Raw genomic sequence first — 16122 nt, forward strand, 5'->3', positions numbered from 1 at the left:
TTTCTGCTTTCCTAAAATATTTTCTGTCTGTTCGGTTTAGATCAGGCTTAGTTGGAAAATTCCAATAATAATATTAATTTACCCTTGAATAGTTGACAGTAAAGAACTGTTGGTTATGTTGTGAAGAATATTTCTCCTGTAGGGTTGGAGGACAAGATTTTCTATAAAAATATTTAATTTTAAATTTTCAAGCAGAGAGAAATAAAAATTCAGAACTCTAGAAAAGATAGAAACAACATGGTACAGGATATATGCAAATAGAAGACTTATTACATATAAGTATACCAACATTATGCAATATGTACATTTGTACAGTGTATAAAAACGATGATATCAACATACCTTCATACGCATTACAATAGTAATAAAGGAAAACAAAAACTAGAATGATAGAATAAAAATGTTATTATTTTTAACAGCGGGGCCCATTAAACTGTGAAATGTTAAGACGACTGTTGGACTCAAGTCATAATTTGAAATAGTCCAATGAACATGTTAAACACTGGTATTTTATACACAAACCATAGAGTAAAAAAACGAAGAGGTGAAGCTTAGCTCAGATGTACACAACCGACCTCCCTATTAATTAATTAATAGAGTGGTCGATAGTATACATCACGATGTGCTTACGTAACTAACACTGTACACTTGTAAAAAGAGCGATCGTATTTCTTAGGGGGATTTTATGGAATTTACCAACTTTTAGATTTGCTTTCTTTATTTAAAGATAATTCGATGATGTTGACTGCAAACATTTGACAATTTTCAAATTTGTAGGTTTTCAATTTATTAGCAAAAAGTTAAAACAAAAATATTAAGTTTCTAGTGCATGAATTTAACTTAAAACATTCTTATTTCAAACATATAAAGTGTCTATCTAATTATCAATACTAATATTCAAGTATCTACATAAAACCACCCCTAGAAATACGATCACTCTATATACAAGTGTACAGTGTTAGTTACGTAACGTAAACATATCGTGATGTATACAACCGACCACTCTATTAATTAATTAATAGGGAGGTCGGTTGTGTACATCTGAGCTAAGCTCTCTTCGTTTTATAAATCTATGACACAAACCCATTTCACTTACTAAGTTGATTTAAATGTAGTTTAAGGTGTACAACTGTACATGTCCAAAATCCCTTACTTTTGAAGCAACTCTGATATATTAGGCGTAATAATCAGTAAGTAAATAAAAATCAGAACGCTATGCGTGTCAGGGTCTTTCTAATTAGTTTGAAACTTGATGTTTTTTATTTGAACAACGTGAAACATGTTGTAAAATTATTTTTTGTATATTAAAAATGAATTTAAGAAACCTACCTGCCATATTTTTTATTTCTGTAGACAAGACGAGGAGCCATTTCTGGACTTCTTGTCTGTACATTTGTCAGGGAGGTTTCAGCACAACTAGGAATAAGAATTGTCAAATGACAACTCAACTCGAGTTGTTTAAAGAAAATTCAAATATTTTTTGATGATTTTTAGATTAGCGATTATTAATATTGAGAAAAATAACCATTTTTGTATCATATCAATCAATTAGAACTTTTTCTTGAAAGGACTTATAAATAATTCGGCAATGTTTATCTGGTTTAAAAAGTGTGTATTTTTGATAATTTCTCCACTGTTTCTGAAGCCAGATTTCCGTAAGAAACCACAAATGTAAATAATCCGTTTGCAGAACATAAAACACGGATATCTAGTTCATACTTAATCATACAAAACTTTAAATGTATCGTTGTGAATCGGACATGCCAATCTATCAATATATTTTTTGATCTAACAGCAATACACGGAAACCAAATGGCTGGGTAAAATCTTTATAATATCTTTTAGGCAATTAAACATTATTTTATGAAACTATAGTGTACTTTATCATTATTACTCAATTCATCGTCAATTTCATAATAAACGTGCTATAAAGTAATCATCGTGCTATAATGTTAAATTCGCTGTACATTATAGCACGTGTGCTATAAAGTTTTAATTGGTTCCCGGATTTTCTCCAAAAAATTTAAGGATATTTCCAAAATATGTTTTACAATTGAAATAAAAATAAAAATTTAAATTAACTTTATATTTTGACTTCTGCTTTGTTTCAAAGCTTATTTGATCTAGAAACAGCCAATGAAATAAGACAAGTAACCAAACGTTTCATAAAATTACCTATAACACTAATATTTTGGCACAACGTGCTATAAAGTTTTTGGACTCAAATTTTCTCTTTTTCTCGAAGGTTCTCATTAGAGGCTCTATATGAGACCATTGAAGATTTAATAAATTTAATTAATGTTAATATTAACATACAAATGTTAATATTAATTGATATTAACATATAAATAAACATCAATTGTTTAAAGTCAATGTTAATGTTAATGTTAATGTTAACATTATATAATGACAAGCATAAACTTTAATGAATCATTTAAAGTCAATGTTAATGTTAATTTTAATGTTAATGTTAACGTTAATGTTAACTTTATATACTGACAACCATAAACTTTAATGAATTGTTTAAAGTCAATGTTAATGTTAATGTTAATGTTAACGTTAATGTTAACTTTATATACTGACAACCATAAACTTTAATGAATTGTTTAAAGTCAAAGTTAATGTTAATGTTAATGTTAACGTTAATACTAACTTTATATACTGACAACCATAAACTTTAATGAGTTGTTTATAGTCAATGTTAATGTTAATGTTAATGTTAATATTAACATTATATAATGACAACCATAAACTTTAATAAATTGTTTAAAGTCAATGTTAATGCTAATGTTAATGGTAATGTTAATGTTATGTTAATGTTAACCTTATATAATGACAAGCATAAAGTTAACATTAACATTAACATTAACATTAACATTGACTTTAAACTATTATTTAAATTTTATGCTTATTTTTGGTTGTCAGTATCTACAGTTAACATTAACATTAACATTAACATTAACATTGACTTTAAACAATTCATTAAAGTTTATGGTTGTCAGTATATGAAGTTAACATTAACATTAAGCAATTTATAAAGTTTATGGTTGTCACTATATAAAGTTAACATTAACATTAACATTAATATTAAATATACCTAAATGTTAATTTCTATGTTAATATCAATTAGCATTAACATTTGTATGTTAATATTAACATCAATTAAATTAATAAATAAGATCAATGGTCTCATATCGTGCCTGGTATCAAGGTTCTTGCCTTTAAGATTATATTTTGTCCCTCGCTAAAATTAAATCTAAAAAGGCTTGAACCTTCTCGATAAAGAGAAAATTTCTGTCCATAACTTTATAACCCAGCGAACCAAAATAACAGTGTTATCAATAGTTATTTTCAAATAGTGTATAGATAAAAAGGTGTAACATTGTAAAAGCAAAGTTAATTGAAGAAAGATGGGTGACAGATTCAAGAACGATTGCAGTAAAGTCAAAACATTCTTTGTTGGATACTGGACAGATACAGGGTGGAGCAAAAAAGTTGTCTGGCTGAATGTATACCGCCTTTTTGATTAAAATATGATCATTGTGAAATCTTTCTGATTCGCTTCATGTGTATTTTGGCATTTGTATTTTGGTTACTTCATATTTTTTTGGAGATATTGTTAAAGCTTTTGATCCACCCTTGTATACATTTAATTAAGCGTGCCAGTAATTGACAGGTTTGATATCAATTGGTCTTTATACTTAAATACTTGTATTTTAGTTGTGAGTTGAAATACCACTTTGTTTATCTTTTTGGATGTTCTAATAATAAAATTCTTATATTTTAAGATCAAATCTTATATACACGTTCTCCATTAGCGTGGGAGGAAGGGGGGAGGGGTGCATAAGTTATGAAGAGAGAGGGACATTCATCTTTTATTTTTCTTTATGGATTAGGGACACTGTGGGGGGGGGGGTCACTAAATTTGAACTGGTTTGGTAAATGTGAAGATAAAATTAAATGACATATTTTTTAATCATAATAATGTTTTGATTGATATGGTTGACTTTAGAACATTTTCTCAATCCAACCAGTTCTCTAATATTTGTATTTAATGTCTAGACATTTTATTAAAATACGATCAAACCAAAATCAAATCTGCGGACAAGACAATAGAACAAAACTCTCCATCAACACGCAACTTTTTTTATATTTTAGAATAGAAAATATCACTAAAAAATATTTTGTAAATATCTAGCTTTTTTAATAATGAAACAATCCCATCATAGACTTATTTATTTTGATTTAAGGAGAAGCAACGGCAAAGCCTGGACTGCCTAAACTAAGTCTGGACTGCCTAAGCTAAGCCTGGACTGCCTAAATTAAGTCTGAACGGCCTAAACTAAGCCTGGATTACCTAAACTAAGCCTAAATTAAGTCTGAACGGCCTAAACTAAGCCTGGATTACCTAAACTAAGCCTGGGCTGCCTAACCTAAGCCTTGACTGCCTAAACTAAGCCTGGACTGCCTACACTAATCCTGGGCTGCCTAAACTAAGCCTGAACGGCCTAAACTAAGCCTGAACGGCCTAAACTAAGCCTGGGCTGCCTAAACTAAGCCTGGACTGCCTAAACACAGCCTGGACTGCCTAAACTAAGCTTGAATAGCCTAAACTAAGCCTGTGCTGCTTAAACTAAGCCTGGACTGCCTAAACTAAGCCTGGGCTGCCTAAACTATGCCTGGATTGCCTAAACTAAGCTTGGACTACCTATACTAACCCTGAACTGCCTAAACTAAGCCTGAACTGCCTAAAATAAGCATGGGCTACCTAAACTAAGCTTGGACTGCCTAAACTAAGCCTGGACTGCCTAAACTAAGCCTGGGCTGCCTAAACTAAGCCTGGATTACCTAAACTAAGCCTGGACTGCCTAAACTAAACCTGAACTGCCTAAACTAAGTCTGAACGGCCTAAACTATGCCTGGATTACCTAAACTAAGCCTGGGCTGCCTAAACTAAGCCTTGACTGCCTAAGCTAAGCCTGGACTGCCTAAACTAAGCCTGGATTGCCTAAACTAAGCCTGGGCTGCCTAAACTAAGCCTGAACGGCCTAAACTAAGCCTGGATTGCCTAAACTAAGCCTGGGCTGCCTAAACTAAGCCTGGACTGCCTAAGCTAAGCCTGTACTGCCTAAGCTAAGCCTGGACTGCCTAAACTGAGTCTGGACTGCCTAAACTAAGCCTGGATTGCCTAAACTAAGCCTGGACTGCCAAAACTACGCCAGGACTGTCTAAGCTAAGCCTGGACTGCCTAAACTAAGCCTGGACTGCCTAAACTAAGCCTGGACTGCCTAAACTAAGCCTTGAATTCCAAAACTAAGCCTGGAATTCCAAAACTAAGTCTGGACTGCCTAAACTGAGCATAGACTGCCTAAACTAAGCCTGGACTGTCTTAGCTAAACAGGGACTGCCTAAACTAAGCCTGGACGGCCTAAGCTAAACATGGACTGCCTAAACTAAGACTGACTTGTTTGAACTCCTGGAATTGAAATAATTTCCGGCCTTTGTTCTCTAAAATGAAGTTTTACAAAATAAGATAAATAAAATAAACATGTATTATTAGTACACCGACTTAGGATTTACTGACTAACGATACAGTAAAAACCAAAAAACTGTACAATAGGAAACGACTTTTAGACTCAAGTTATAACTTTGAATATTCAAATGGTCGTCTCCCTATTCAACAGTGTTCTGGGTCTATGTTTATACCATAATCATTAATTCCGATATGAAAAATAAAATCTGGTATTTCATTTTAATGTTCACAACATTTTTTTAACTTTTAAACATTGATACCCATCCAACAAACAAAAAGCATAATGTAATGATAAAAAATCATTCCTCACTTTCAACAAAAAATATAGGAAAAAAATTGAAGTGGGGGGGGGTACATTATACTTTTCTTGATCTTCCCAACCATTAAGGGTTAATTCATTAAGGAGGACCTCTGCAGTCTGCTAATGGTTAATTGTATTCAGTATCTAAATTAGTAATTAACCACCTGAACCATTAGTAATTTCATTTTGGGCATTTTCTTTTTCTAACTTTTTTCTTTCTTTTATCCTTTATATATTACACATACTTCTACAAAACTGCCGGACCAGAATGGAAGGCTGGAAGTGTATCGGGCACCAATAACAATATAAATATGTTTGGAACATTGAGAAAAAAAGTATGGCGGTAGAAAATACTTAGCTATTATTTTCTAGGGAGTGGAGGAGGGGTGGGGGTAAATGTTCATGTATTAATTAACAAATTGAGGAGTGGAGGAGTAGGGAGTGCTGAAAACAAGGGGAGGGAGGAGGTGGGGGATAGAGAACATGGAGTAAATTATACACGTGATCAATCACTCGTTTTTGATAATTGAAAAAAGTCTATGAAATCTTTTTGGGTAATTCGTTCATCGTTCATTGCTGGGGGTGGGGGGAGGCGGGGTTGTAGATAATAGAAACAGATCTAATATATTAAACTATAGTATAGACCTCCAATGTTGTGTTCACGTCTTGAATTGATGGATTGAAATCACTAAACATTTGAATATTCATGAGTGAAGTAGTTTTGGTTATTATATTATCATATTCAATATTTACAATATAGTTTCCTCCATCTCTCCCAGTAAACTACGCACAAGTCTTGGTTTGGAGAAAATCCGTGAAATTTCCGGAATTTTGTTGAAAATCAATTAATGTCCGCCCACGAAATTTTATAAAAGAGTAGGCGGGGTTTTATCTATACTTCAATTCACCCTTGAATATCTAATTAAGCATGGTTTAAATTAGTAAAATAGGCTAAATAATTGTATTTTTATGTCGGCTAATGGAGCTTAACACTTCCTATGGAGACTTAAGTTTTCTAATTCCTAATATATCTTACACCTTTAATATTTGAATTTGTAATGAGTGTTCAGTTCTTTTCGGCCTTATAGGTCATAAATTATAAAATTAAATTATTTTCATATCAAAATCTTTTGATTTCTTAAATAACGGGTGTTAACTGAGTACTATGTATTGCACGCAGAACTATAGTGATATAATACCATTTAAAAAGTGTTAGTTTTAGGTCAGTAACTTTTATACATTTAACCCCTATTGAAAATGTACTTATTAAACCTTAATAGTTTGATCAACATTTTAAGGTGCTCCGAGTCATTAACCTGGCGATGTTGTGAGAATAAGTGTACTCTAGAGGTTATCAGTAGCAAAAGTTACTGACAAATATAAACCCTGTATCTTGTCTTATCTGTGTAATCTGAGCTGAGAACTTTTGAATGGTTGATATCGGGATTAATGCTTGATCCACTCTTTTTCTTAATCTTCAGATTAAATAATGCTTGTTTTTCTCTTGTTATTAATCTCCGGATTAATTAACAGATCGGGATTAAAGATATTCCAATCTAAAGTTTTCAGCTCTGTGCATAATATTTCAGCTTTCGTTAAAAATCCAGAGAAATATCTGGGCCTTGTACATTTTCAAGCTCTTTAGATAACTTTGCAAAAAAATCTAAATACTAAGTACATAGTGTTATAAATAGTTATTAATTTATGAAAAATAAGACAAAGACCAAAAGAGCTTAGTTTTATTAGAAATATAAAATATAATCCCATTTGTTTTCTATTTATACTAATGTATTTATATAAAAACACTTTTTTACCCAAAATATGTCAAAATATCAGACCTTATCAAAACATAAATAGGCTGATGTGTTAATTGCTAAATATGTTTTTACACATTTTGATAATATTAAAGGTCACTGGCACTTTAACTTTAAAATTGTAGCTTTAATTTTAAGATTAACAGACTTAATTTTAAGATTAATAGACTTAACTTTAAGATTAATAGCCATAACTTTAAGATTAATAGCCTTAACTTTAAGATTAATAGCCATAACTTTAAGATTAATAGACTTAACTTTAAGATTAATAGCCATAACTTTAAGATTAATAGACTTAACATAAAGATTAATAGACTGAACATAAAGATTAATAGACTTAACTTTAAGATTAATAGCCTTAACTTTAAGAGATTAATAGACTGAACATAAAGATTAATAGACTTAACTTTAAGATTAATAGCCTTAACTTTAAGATTAATAGACTTAACATAAAGATTAATAGATCTTGTTTCAGGATGAATAGACTAAAAAGTTGTATCTTCAATTAAAGTGGTTGTATTAGCTAAATTAAAAAGTGACGATGGAGATCTACTCGTTTTTATTCCTCAAAAATGGTCAACCTTGCAACTTTTTATAATTCGATTTCTGGATTTCTACAGAAAAAAATATGGGTGACATTCGATTCATGTTTTGATTTAACGACAATGAATTAACTCAAGAAACAGCACTTGTGCAGTGTACACAGACCCTTTTAATTTAATTAAGAATTTTTAGCAACATTAGTCATGTTGTGAGATAAAAATTAAAAATTGATTTGTATAAAATTAATAATTACAGGATACACCGTAATTCATCAACTAGCCCTATAAGTTAACAATATACCTTTTTTGATCACGTAAAGATTAAGCTATTCATGATCGGACATATTTTGTTTAACATGTAAACATTATTCTCTGGTGTTCAGCTGAAAACTGGACTAGATTCAGATTCTAGATTCTATATTCTAGATTCTAGAGAGATAGAGAGATAGAGAGAACAGAGAGAACAGAGAGAAAATCAGCTGTTTATCCTCTCCCGGGAAAACTTGCTTTTTAAATTTGTTTGACATTGCGATCATGTTGTATTCAGCTTAAAGGGAATATTCACTTATTTTAACATGGTATTGGCGGAAGAATTAACCATGGGGGGCCGGGGGGGGATTATTTCAGGGAATCTACCAAAGCTTAAAATTCACCACCCATCATCCACCATTCAGTGACAAAATTCAATAAAATAGTAGTTGAACTACTGAGAATAAGTTAAACCACGTAGTTTATCTAGGCTTCTCGCTATTCATTAAATCTGGTTTGCTCCCAGGATTATAAAACCTTGGTTCTCACATAACCCTACTTCCTTTTATCAATAATTAAGCGGAAATGTTCTCCAAAAAAACTTATAAGAAGGTTAATAATATTGACCTCATCGTAAAGCTAAGAATTACATCAGAGAACCATTTAAGATAATTTTTCGGTGAAATCAAATTTTAAGAAAAAGCTTTATTTAGGTTAAGTATGGTTTATGAAAATATAAACGTTATTCAAACGAAAATGTTGAGAACTTTCGCACTTTCTCGAAAATAATCAAAATTTCAAGAAAATAAGATATTTCTGTAGCACTTTTGATATTTCGCGAATGTGATTTTCAAATATTTGAAAATATTAACTCTGAACTAAAAAATAATATTATGTTTTGTGAAGAATAAAAAACAAACCTGTTTGTTTCTATATCAATAAATCGATTAGCCATTTGAAATCCACCGGAACTCTCACTCTTTAATCGATCATTTTCTAAAATGTTTCTATCCGTCGTTGATTGTTTCTGCTGACGATCATCACCAATTTCATCACCGACGATCATTTTCACATGGTTTAGTTGATTATGGAAGCTTTGAGGCGCCCCTAGTCGAACACGATTTCAGATAATCAGACAGAGTTGCGATGGAGCTCATTTTTCGTCTGAAAATAAAAATAAAATATTTATCAAAATTTCTTTAAATAATGATGGAGTTAATTTACAAAAACAATCTACACACTACTCTCGATTCCAAAAGTTCTCTAAAAATTTACAGAGCGGTCTAGATCTTGCAGTCACTTGTCCAGCCCATCCTATCCATCAGTTCTATCCGTAATATCAGTCCTATCCGTAATATCAGTCCTATCCATCAGTTCTATCCGTAATATCAGTCCTATCCGTAATATCAGTCCTATCCGTAATATCAGTCCTATCCGTAATATCAGTTCTATCCGTAATATCAGTCCTATCCATCAGTTCTATCCGTAATATCATTCCTATCCATCAGTTCTATCCGTAATATCAGTCCTATCCATCAGTTCTATCCGTAATATCAGTCCTATCCATCAGTCCTATCCGTAATATCAGTCCTATCCGTAATATCAGTTCTATCCGTAATAATATCAGTTCTATCCGTAATATCAGTCCTATCCGTAATATCAGTCATATCCGTAATATCAGTCCTATCCATCAGTTCTATCCGTAATATCAGTCCTATCCATCAGTTCTATCCGTAATATCAGTCCTATCTATCAGTTCTATCCGTAATATCAGTCCTATCCAATGTCCATCCTAGCCTTTATTTCCATCTGATTTAACATATCCTTCCTAAACATCATATCTGCTATCCCTCCTATCCATCCTATTCGTCCTTAATTCATCCTGTTCTATAAATCCTATCTATCCTATCGGTCCTATCTGTCCTATCCCTTCTATCCAGCCTATTTATATCCAGCCTCCTTCTCCTCCCTCCTACTCATGTTGTAAACTCCTTGTATGTTTGTGTGTACTGCTTACTACCTATAAAGCCTAAATCTTTATTTTTTAAACCCTGAATGCATTTACTGCGCTGGACCTTCATATTTATGAAGATAACAAGATGTTTTAAAACTATCTTAGGTAGAAGTTGAGATAAATAAACAGGGATCCTTAAACAAGGTACGCGGTATTTGAGCAAACTTTAATAAGTTGAAATTTTGTAACAAAACACGTAGATAATGATGGAGAATTCCAACTTTTAAACTAGAACGCTTAAAAATACGCTAATCTCAATTAAGAATTGAGTCTCGAAGCCACCAACTCAAACTGAATGAAATAAATTTGTTATTCCTTATATTTTCAATAACTACAAAGTATGACCAGAAACTGTATGGGGAAGGAGAAGGTTTTCCACAAAGAAGGGGGAGGGGAGAAGGTTTTCCACGAAGAAGGGAGGGGAAAGAGGAGGGATAATTAAAATATCAGGAAGTAGGTGAGTATGAGAAATTTTTGCACATAAGGTTCCTCGTGTTAGAATATTTTGGCATGAACATTCAACAATTCAACATCATCTTGGAATTAAAACTTACATTTTAATAAATTAATCATAATTATCATTTTGTTTCATTCATTCATTTACTTCCCCCCCCCCCCCCTTTCTTCCTAATCCAATTGCTCTAAGGTCTGTAAGTATATCAATCTCGTAAACCCCGCCCTTCTCAAGTGTTTTCTACAGATAACAGTACAACTTGCAAACTGTTGAAACTAATTAACGAGGACACCAGGCAGCAAATAATTAGAAACTTGATAAAATACAAGATTACATAGTGTGTCTGTGTGGGAGACCCCCTGGATCGAGTGTATGTGTTTGTGGCAAAGACTCAATTCCTTTCCACAAAAGAAAGTGAATCTTAACCACAATACCATTTCTAATACCATCATCTTAGCAACACCTAAGCTACTTCAAACTATGAATTCTTTTAGATCAAATAATCTAAGCTTAAAATATCATAGGTCTACACCACCAGGTTGCAAAGATATGGGGATTGGAAAATTTTGGTTTTTGGCAAAGACTCAATTTCATTCGACAAATAATCTCAAAATGTCTATTATTTTTGAGACAGGAAGAATACTTGATGATGAAAAACCATTTAACCGAAAAATAGTTTTCCTTGATGAAAACTTGATCTAGAACCTAAGTTTAGTGTAATCGGAACACACATGTAGAACGAATTAAGAATGACAGAAAAGTTTCAAAATTGGGACACAGAGATAATTATATCTGAAGACATATCTAGTATCTAGGCTAGGGGGAGAGCTAGAAGGAGAGGACCCAGGCAGGGTTCAACAAGCAATATGTTAAACATAGATTGCATCTTTAACTGTTTACTTGACAGTTTTGTGTGTGGGACATCAGGGGGGCAGGGGGGAGGGGAGTTTAAGGGAGTAGGAAGGAAGGTGGGAAGGGGGGGTTGGGGGCTTGAAAAGCTAAGAGTAACATATTTAAATACTATTATCTAGGTACAGTTTTGGCAGTTGGAAGATGGGCGGACAACAATAACATGATTTTATCAAACAAGAGTTTTCAAGGCCAAAATTTAATATTTTACCGGAGCACGCTATATTCGGAATATCGACCCAAAAAAAGTGTGGTCAGCTACAAGCTTCTGCCCATGATAACCGTTTTTACATTGCACCTGTTGATTACTATAGTGCCTACGCAGTTTAGGCTGTATGTGTCTAAGCGACTCACGCGACTAGGCTGTGGAAAACACGTCTGTACATTTGTATTCTACTAGGCTTTTAGGGCGCTTTGCGCCCATCTTCTATTTAAATTGTGAACATGTTCTTTCTGTTTACATTTTAAAACAAAGAAGAAAAAATTATGCGGATTTTTAAAAAAAAAATTCGCGGATTTCCAAGAATTTAATTTTTTGCAAAATTAAAAACCTTTAAAACACATTTTTTTAATTTTTATCATTCATAAACCTTCCCTGTGGTCACGTGATTTGGGCCCGATCGGTTCAGCCGTTTTGACGTTTATTGGATACAAACAAACAGACAGACAAGCCAAATTTATATATAGAAGAAGAGGGTCAGAGATGGGAACTTATACATCCTTGCACATTAGCGAAACCGTGTTCGTTTAGAATTTCAAAGAGTTTCTAATTGCAATGATTCTTTTAAGTTTTACTCTCACTATTTAGATACAAATCTGCAGAGAATCCAAACACGGTTTTGAATGTTTCTAAAAGTTTTCGGGTAAAGAGACCCAACTAAATAAATCAGAGGTGTTAAATAACATAACAAAACACTGTAAAAACGTCAAGACTAGCGTCATAACTGCAAACACACACAAGGAATATATAAAAGATGAGAAGATAGATAGATAAAATGACACAACAAGTGGTTTTACAGGATTTATCATTAGAAATATTTTATTCAGACCCAGACCGACAATACAGATAAATATGAAGATATATAAAAATGATTCTTCTGATAATAGTCTCAGGGGATTTATAAAGATTCTTCTGATCTATATTTTATACCATTTATGTAATCCACAAACGATTCCTAATACAATTCCTCAATCTAGAATACGGACCAGAGAAAAATGTGTTTTTCATGGTTAAACTTGTGTTTTCCTGCTCAATACTTTTTGTGTTCCGGAGTTCTGATAGTTTGCTTTTGTGTTCAATATTTGTGTGTTTGTTAAATATTAGATCTATGCGTTTCTGTCAAATGTTGTGTTTTTGTGTTTATGGATCTATCTTAGTTTGTTTTTCTTGTGTTCTTCTGCTTCTGTGGTGTACATTTAAAATTGGTGTGTTTATAAACTAATCTAAAATATAGTTTTAATTTTCAAGTTTGTTTTTTGAGTATCTACAATTTCATGATTTAACAATTAAGTAAAGTCAAATTTGTTTTTAAAAAAAAATTTGGGATTACATATTATTACTAAATATTATGTAAAAAAATTATTATTATTATATGATATATAGCTGAAGTGACTGGCGTTGCCCGTGGAAATTTTTAATCGATTTTTGAAGAAAAAAATTTGATTTTTGAACAAAATAATTTCGAATTTTTATTTTAGCATAAGTAACAACAAGGATACTCAGCCTATTCGGTCCAGCCGTTTGCCCAGTTATAGCTAACAAACAAACAAAAATATATTTGAGCGAAGAGTTTTATCATAAATGTAGATGAAAAAAATTTAATTTTCTGGTTAAAGACTTCTCTTTCGTTTGTTTATATAAGGGGGCCTCTATAAAATATATATATATACATATATTTATCATGTATATATGCATGGAAATATTTATACACATATCAGGGTTGTAGCTGCATCACTAAACAGGGTTAATAGGTCAGGGTTCAGATCAGAAAAGGCATTATTTTAGTCATCCTACCAAACCTATTTTAAGCACTCCTGATTTCAGGGGACATAAGTTTTAAATCGTGCTTATGCCTCCGTCCTGACAATGAGTTTCAAATGTTATAATTTACGCTTTAGAATCTCTTCCTGTGTGGAGGGAAACCTTCCAATATCTGAGATTTTTTTCTCGATAAGCTTTCGGTTTGACACTTAAACAGAAAGAAAAAAAAACTTTACAAAAAAATAACTTTTGATCTAGCCTTCCCTGGATTAAAAGTAATGACTCGTATTACTGGTTTGGAAGGTCCAAGATAAAGAAACACATCATCAAATATTCTTGACAAGTTAGTTTAACTAAAAGGAATTGTCAACATAATTTTAAGTAATTCGTCCTTAAAACCCGCCTCAAAACTTTAAAAAAAGCTGCTCTAATTTTTTTAATCTGAAAAGAGGCAAATTTTGAACCTCTGCTCATCCTAACTGAAAATCACAATTCTGGAAGATATTTGTTTCGCGAGATTTATATCACGATCAATTATATGTCAAAGAATTTATGTTAGAAAATGTAATTCCCCTGTTTCCTTAGTCCTCTGTATATAATAAAACGGTTTATGTTTACAAACTAGCCTTTGATCAGTCAGTTTTGACCAAGATAGTCCAGTACCCATGGTTTTGACTGAATCTTAACACATGAAGGATCAATTTGTACTCCAGAGCGTCATCTTGGTAAGCAATTTAAACCTTATTTCGTGAATTTATATTGGTATATTTGTTTCCAACTTTGTCCTAGTGTTAGTGTAAAAACATCAAAGATAAAATAAACTTATCCTTCATACCGTTCTTAACCTAAGAACCTGAGAGATACAGTTCCTGTCCTTCATTTAGATTTATAAGTCGCCAGATTTTGCGCGAAACAATAATTCCGACAATGGTTTTTATGATTAAAGTTTAAATTTGTTTAAAGGGCAAGATCTAAAAGACACTATTATTGGAGTTTCCTTGAAAAAAACGTCGACAAAGCCTTTAACGATGCAATGTTAACGAGTATATCTGTGGCGAGATAATAACTTAATTTTACAAGGTGTTTCATCTTTAATGTTCTCATCTAGTGATCATTAGTCGAACAACATATTTTCAAACAATAGACACTCACTCAAAGATAATTGGGTAGGGGGGGGTGTACAGGGGGGTCGAGGGGGGGAGCTATTCCTGCAATCATTTCTCATTGAGCATCTCTCAATACTAGAAATAATGAGTGTTAGAAGTGTCATAACAGAAAATAAAACCTCTTAAAAAGACATAATACTTTCAAATTTTAATTTAACCAAATCAATTTTTAGATTTGTGTCTAAAAACCCTCCTTAAAATAACAATTGTCCAAAAGTTACAACAATTAAAATATTTAAGACAACCCTTCGTACCATATGTAAATCACTCTATGTATTTTTCAAAATTTCTTGACACCCTCTGTCAATTATTTTATGATATCCACTGTTCTTCAGAATTTTTTAAGTCTAAATTTTTTTTAGTCTAAACTCTTAAATAGTTGAGGACACCTGGCCCATGTTCTATACACAATGTTTGAAATTGATTCTTGTAACACAACCAGGAAAACTTGTCTAATTCTACTTTGAGAATTCATATCAAGGAAGAACTATTTGGCAAACCGTTCATCAATCCAATCATCCTTACAACCATCCTATCCAACCATCCTATCCAACCATTCTATCCAACCATCCTATCCAACCATTCTATCCAACCATTCTATCCAACCATCCTATCCAACCATCCTATCCAACCATCCTTACAACCATTCTATCCAACCATTCTATCCAACCATTCTATCCAACCATTCGATCTATCCAACCATCCTATCCAACCATTCTATCCAACCATTCTATCCAACCATTATATCCAACCATTCTATCCAACCATTCTATCCAACCATTAATCCCATTCATCCAACCATTCTTTTAACCATTCATCCTATCCTACCTTTCATTCTATCCAACCATTCACCCAATTCAACCATTCATCCTATCCAACCATTCATCCTATCCAAACATTCATCCTATGAAATCATTCATCCTATCCAACCATCCTATCCAACCATTCATCCTATCCAACCATTTATTCTATCCAACCATCCATCCTATCCAACCATTCATCCTATCCAACCATTCATCCTATGAAACCATTCATCCTATCCAACCATCCTATCCAACCATTCATCCTTTCCAACCATTTATTCTATCCAACCATCCATTCTATCCAACCATCCATCCTATCCAACCATTCATCCTATCCAACCATTCATCCTATGAAA

At 32.5% G+C, this 16122-nt stretch overlaps 1 protein-coding gene across 1 annotated transcript; it reads right to left on the bottom strand.

The window, feature by feature from the left end:
- Window positions 1-73: 73 nt before the first annotated feature.
- On the bottom strand, window positions 74-9599 carry LOC111698412 (uncharacterized). The gene is made up of 3 exons (XM_023468745.1): window positions 9360-9599; window positions 1330-1416; window positions 74-161 (listed from the first exon to the last, which is right to left on the bottom strand). Exons 1-3 carry the CDS (start codon window positions 9503-9505, stop codon window positions 74-76), a joined length of 321 nt encoding a protein of 106 aa, XP_023324513.1. The 5' UTR covers window positions 9506-9599.
- Between the last annotated feature and the right edge of the window lie 6523 nt (window positions 9600-16122).

Source organism: Eurytemora carolleeae, unplaced genomic scaffold (assembly GCF_000591075.1).
Source record: "Eurytemora carolleeae unplaced genomic scaffold, Eaff_2.0 scaffold50, whole genome shotgun sequence".
NCBI lineage: Eukaryota > Metazoa > Arthropoda > Copepoda > Calanoida > Temoridae > Eurytemora > Eurytemora carolleeae.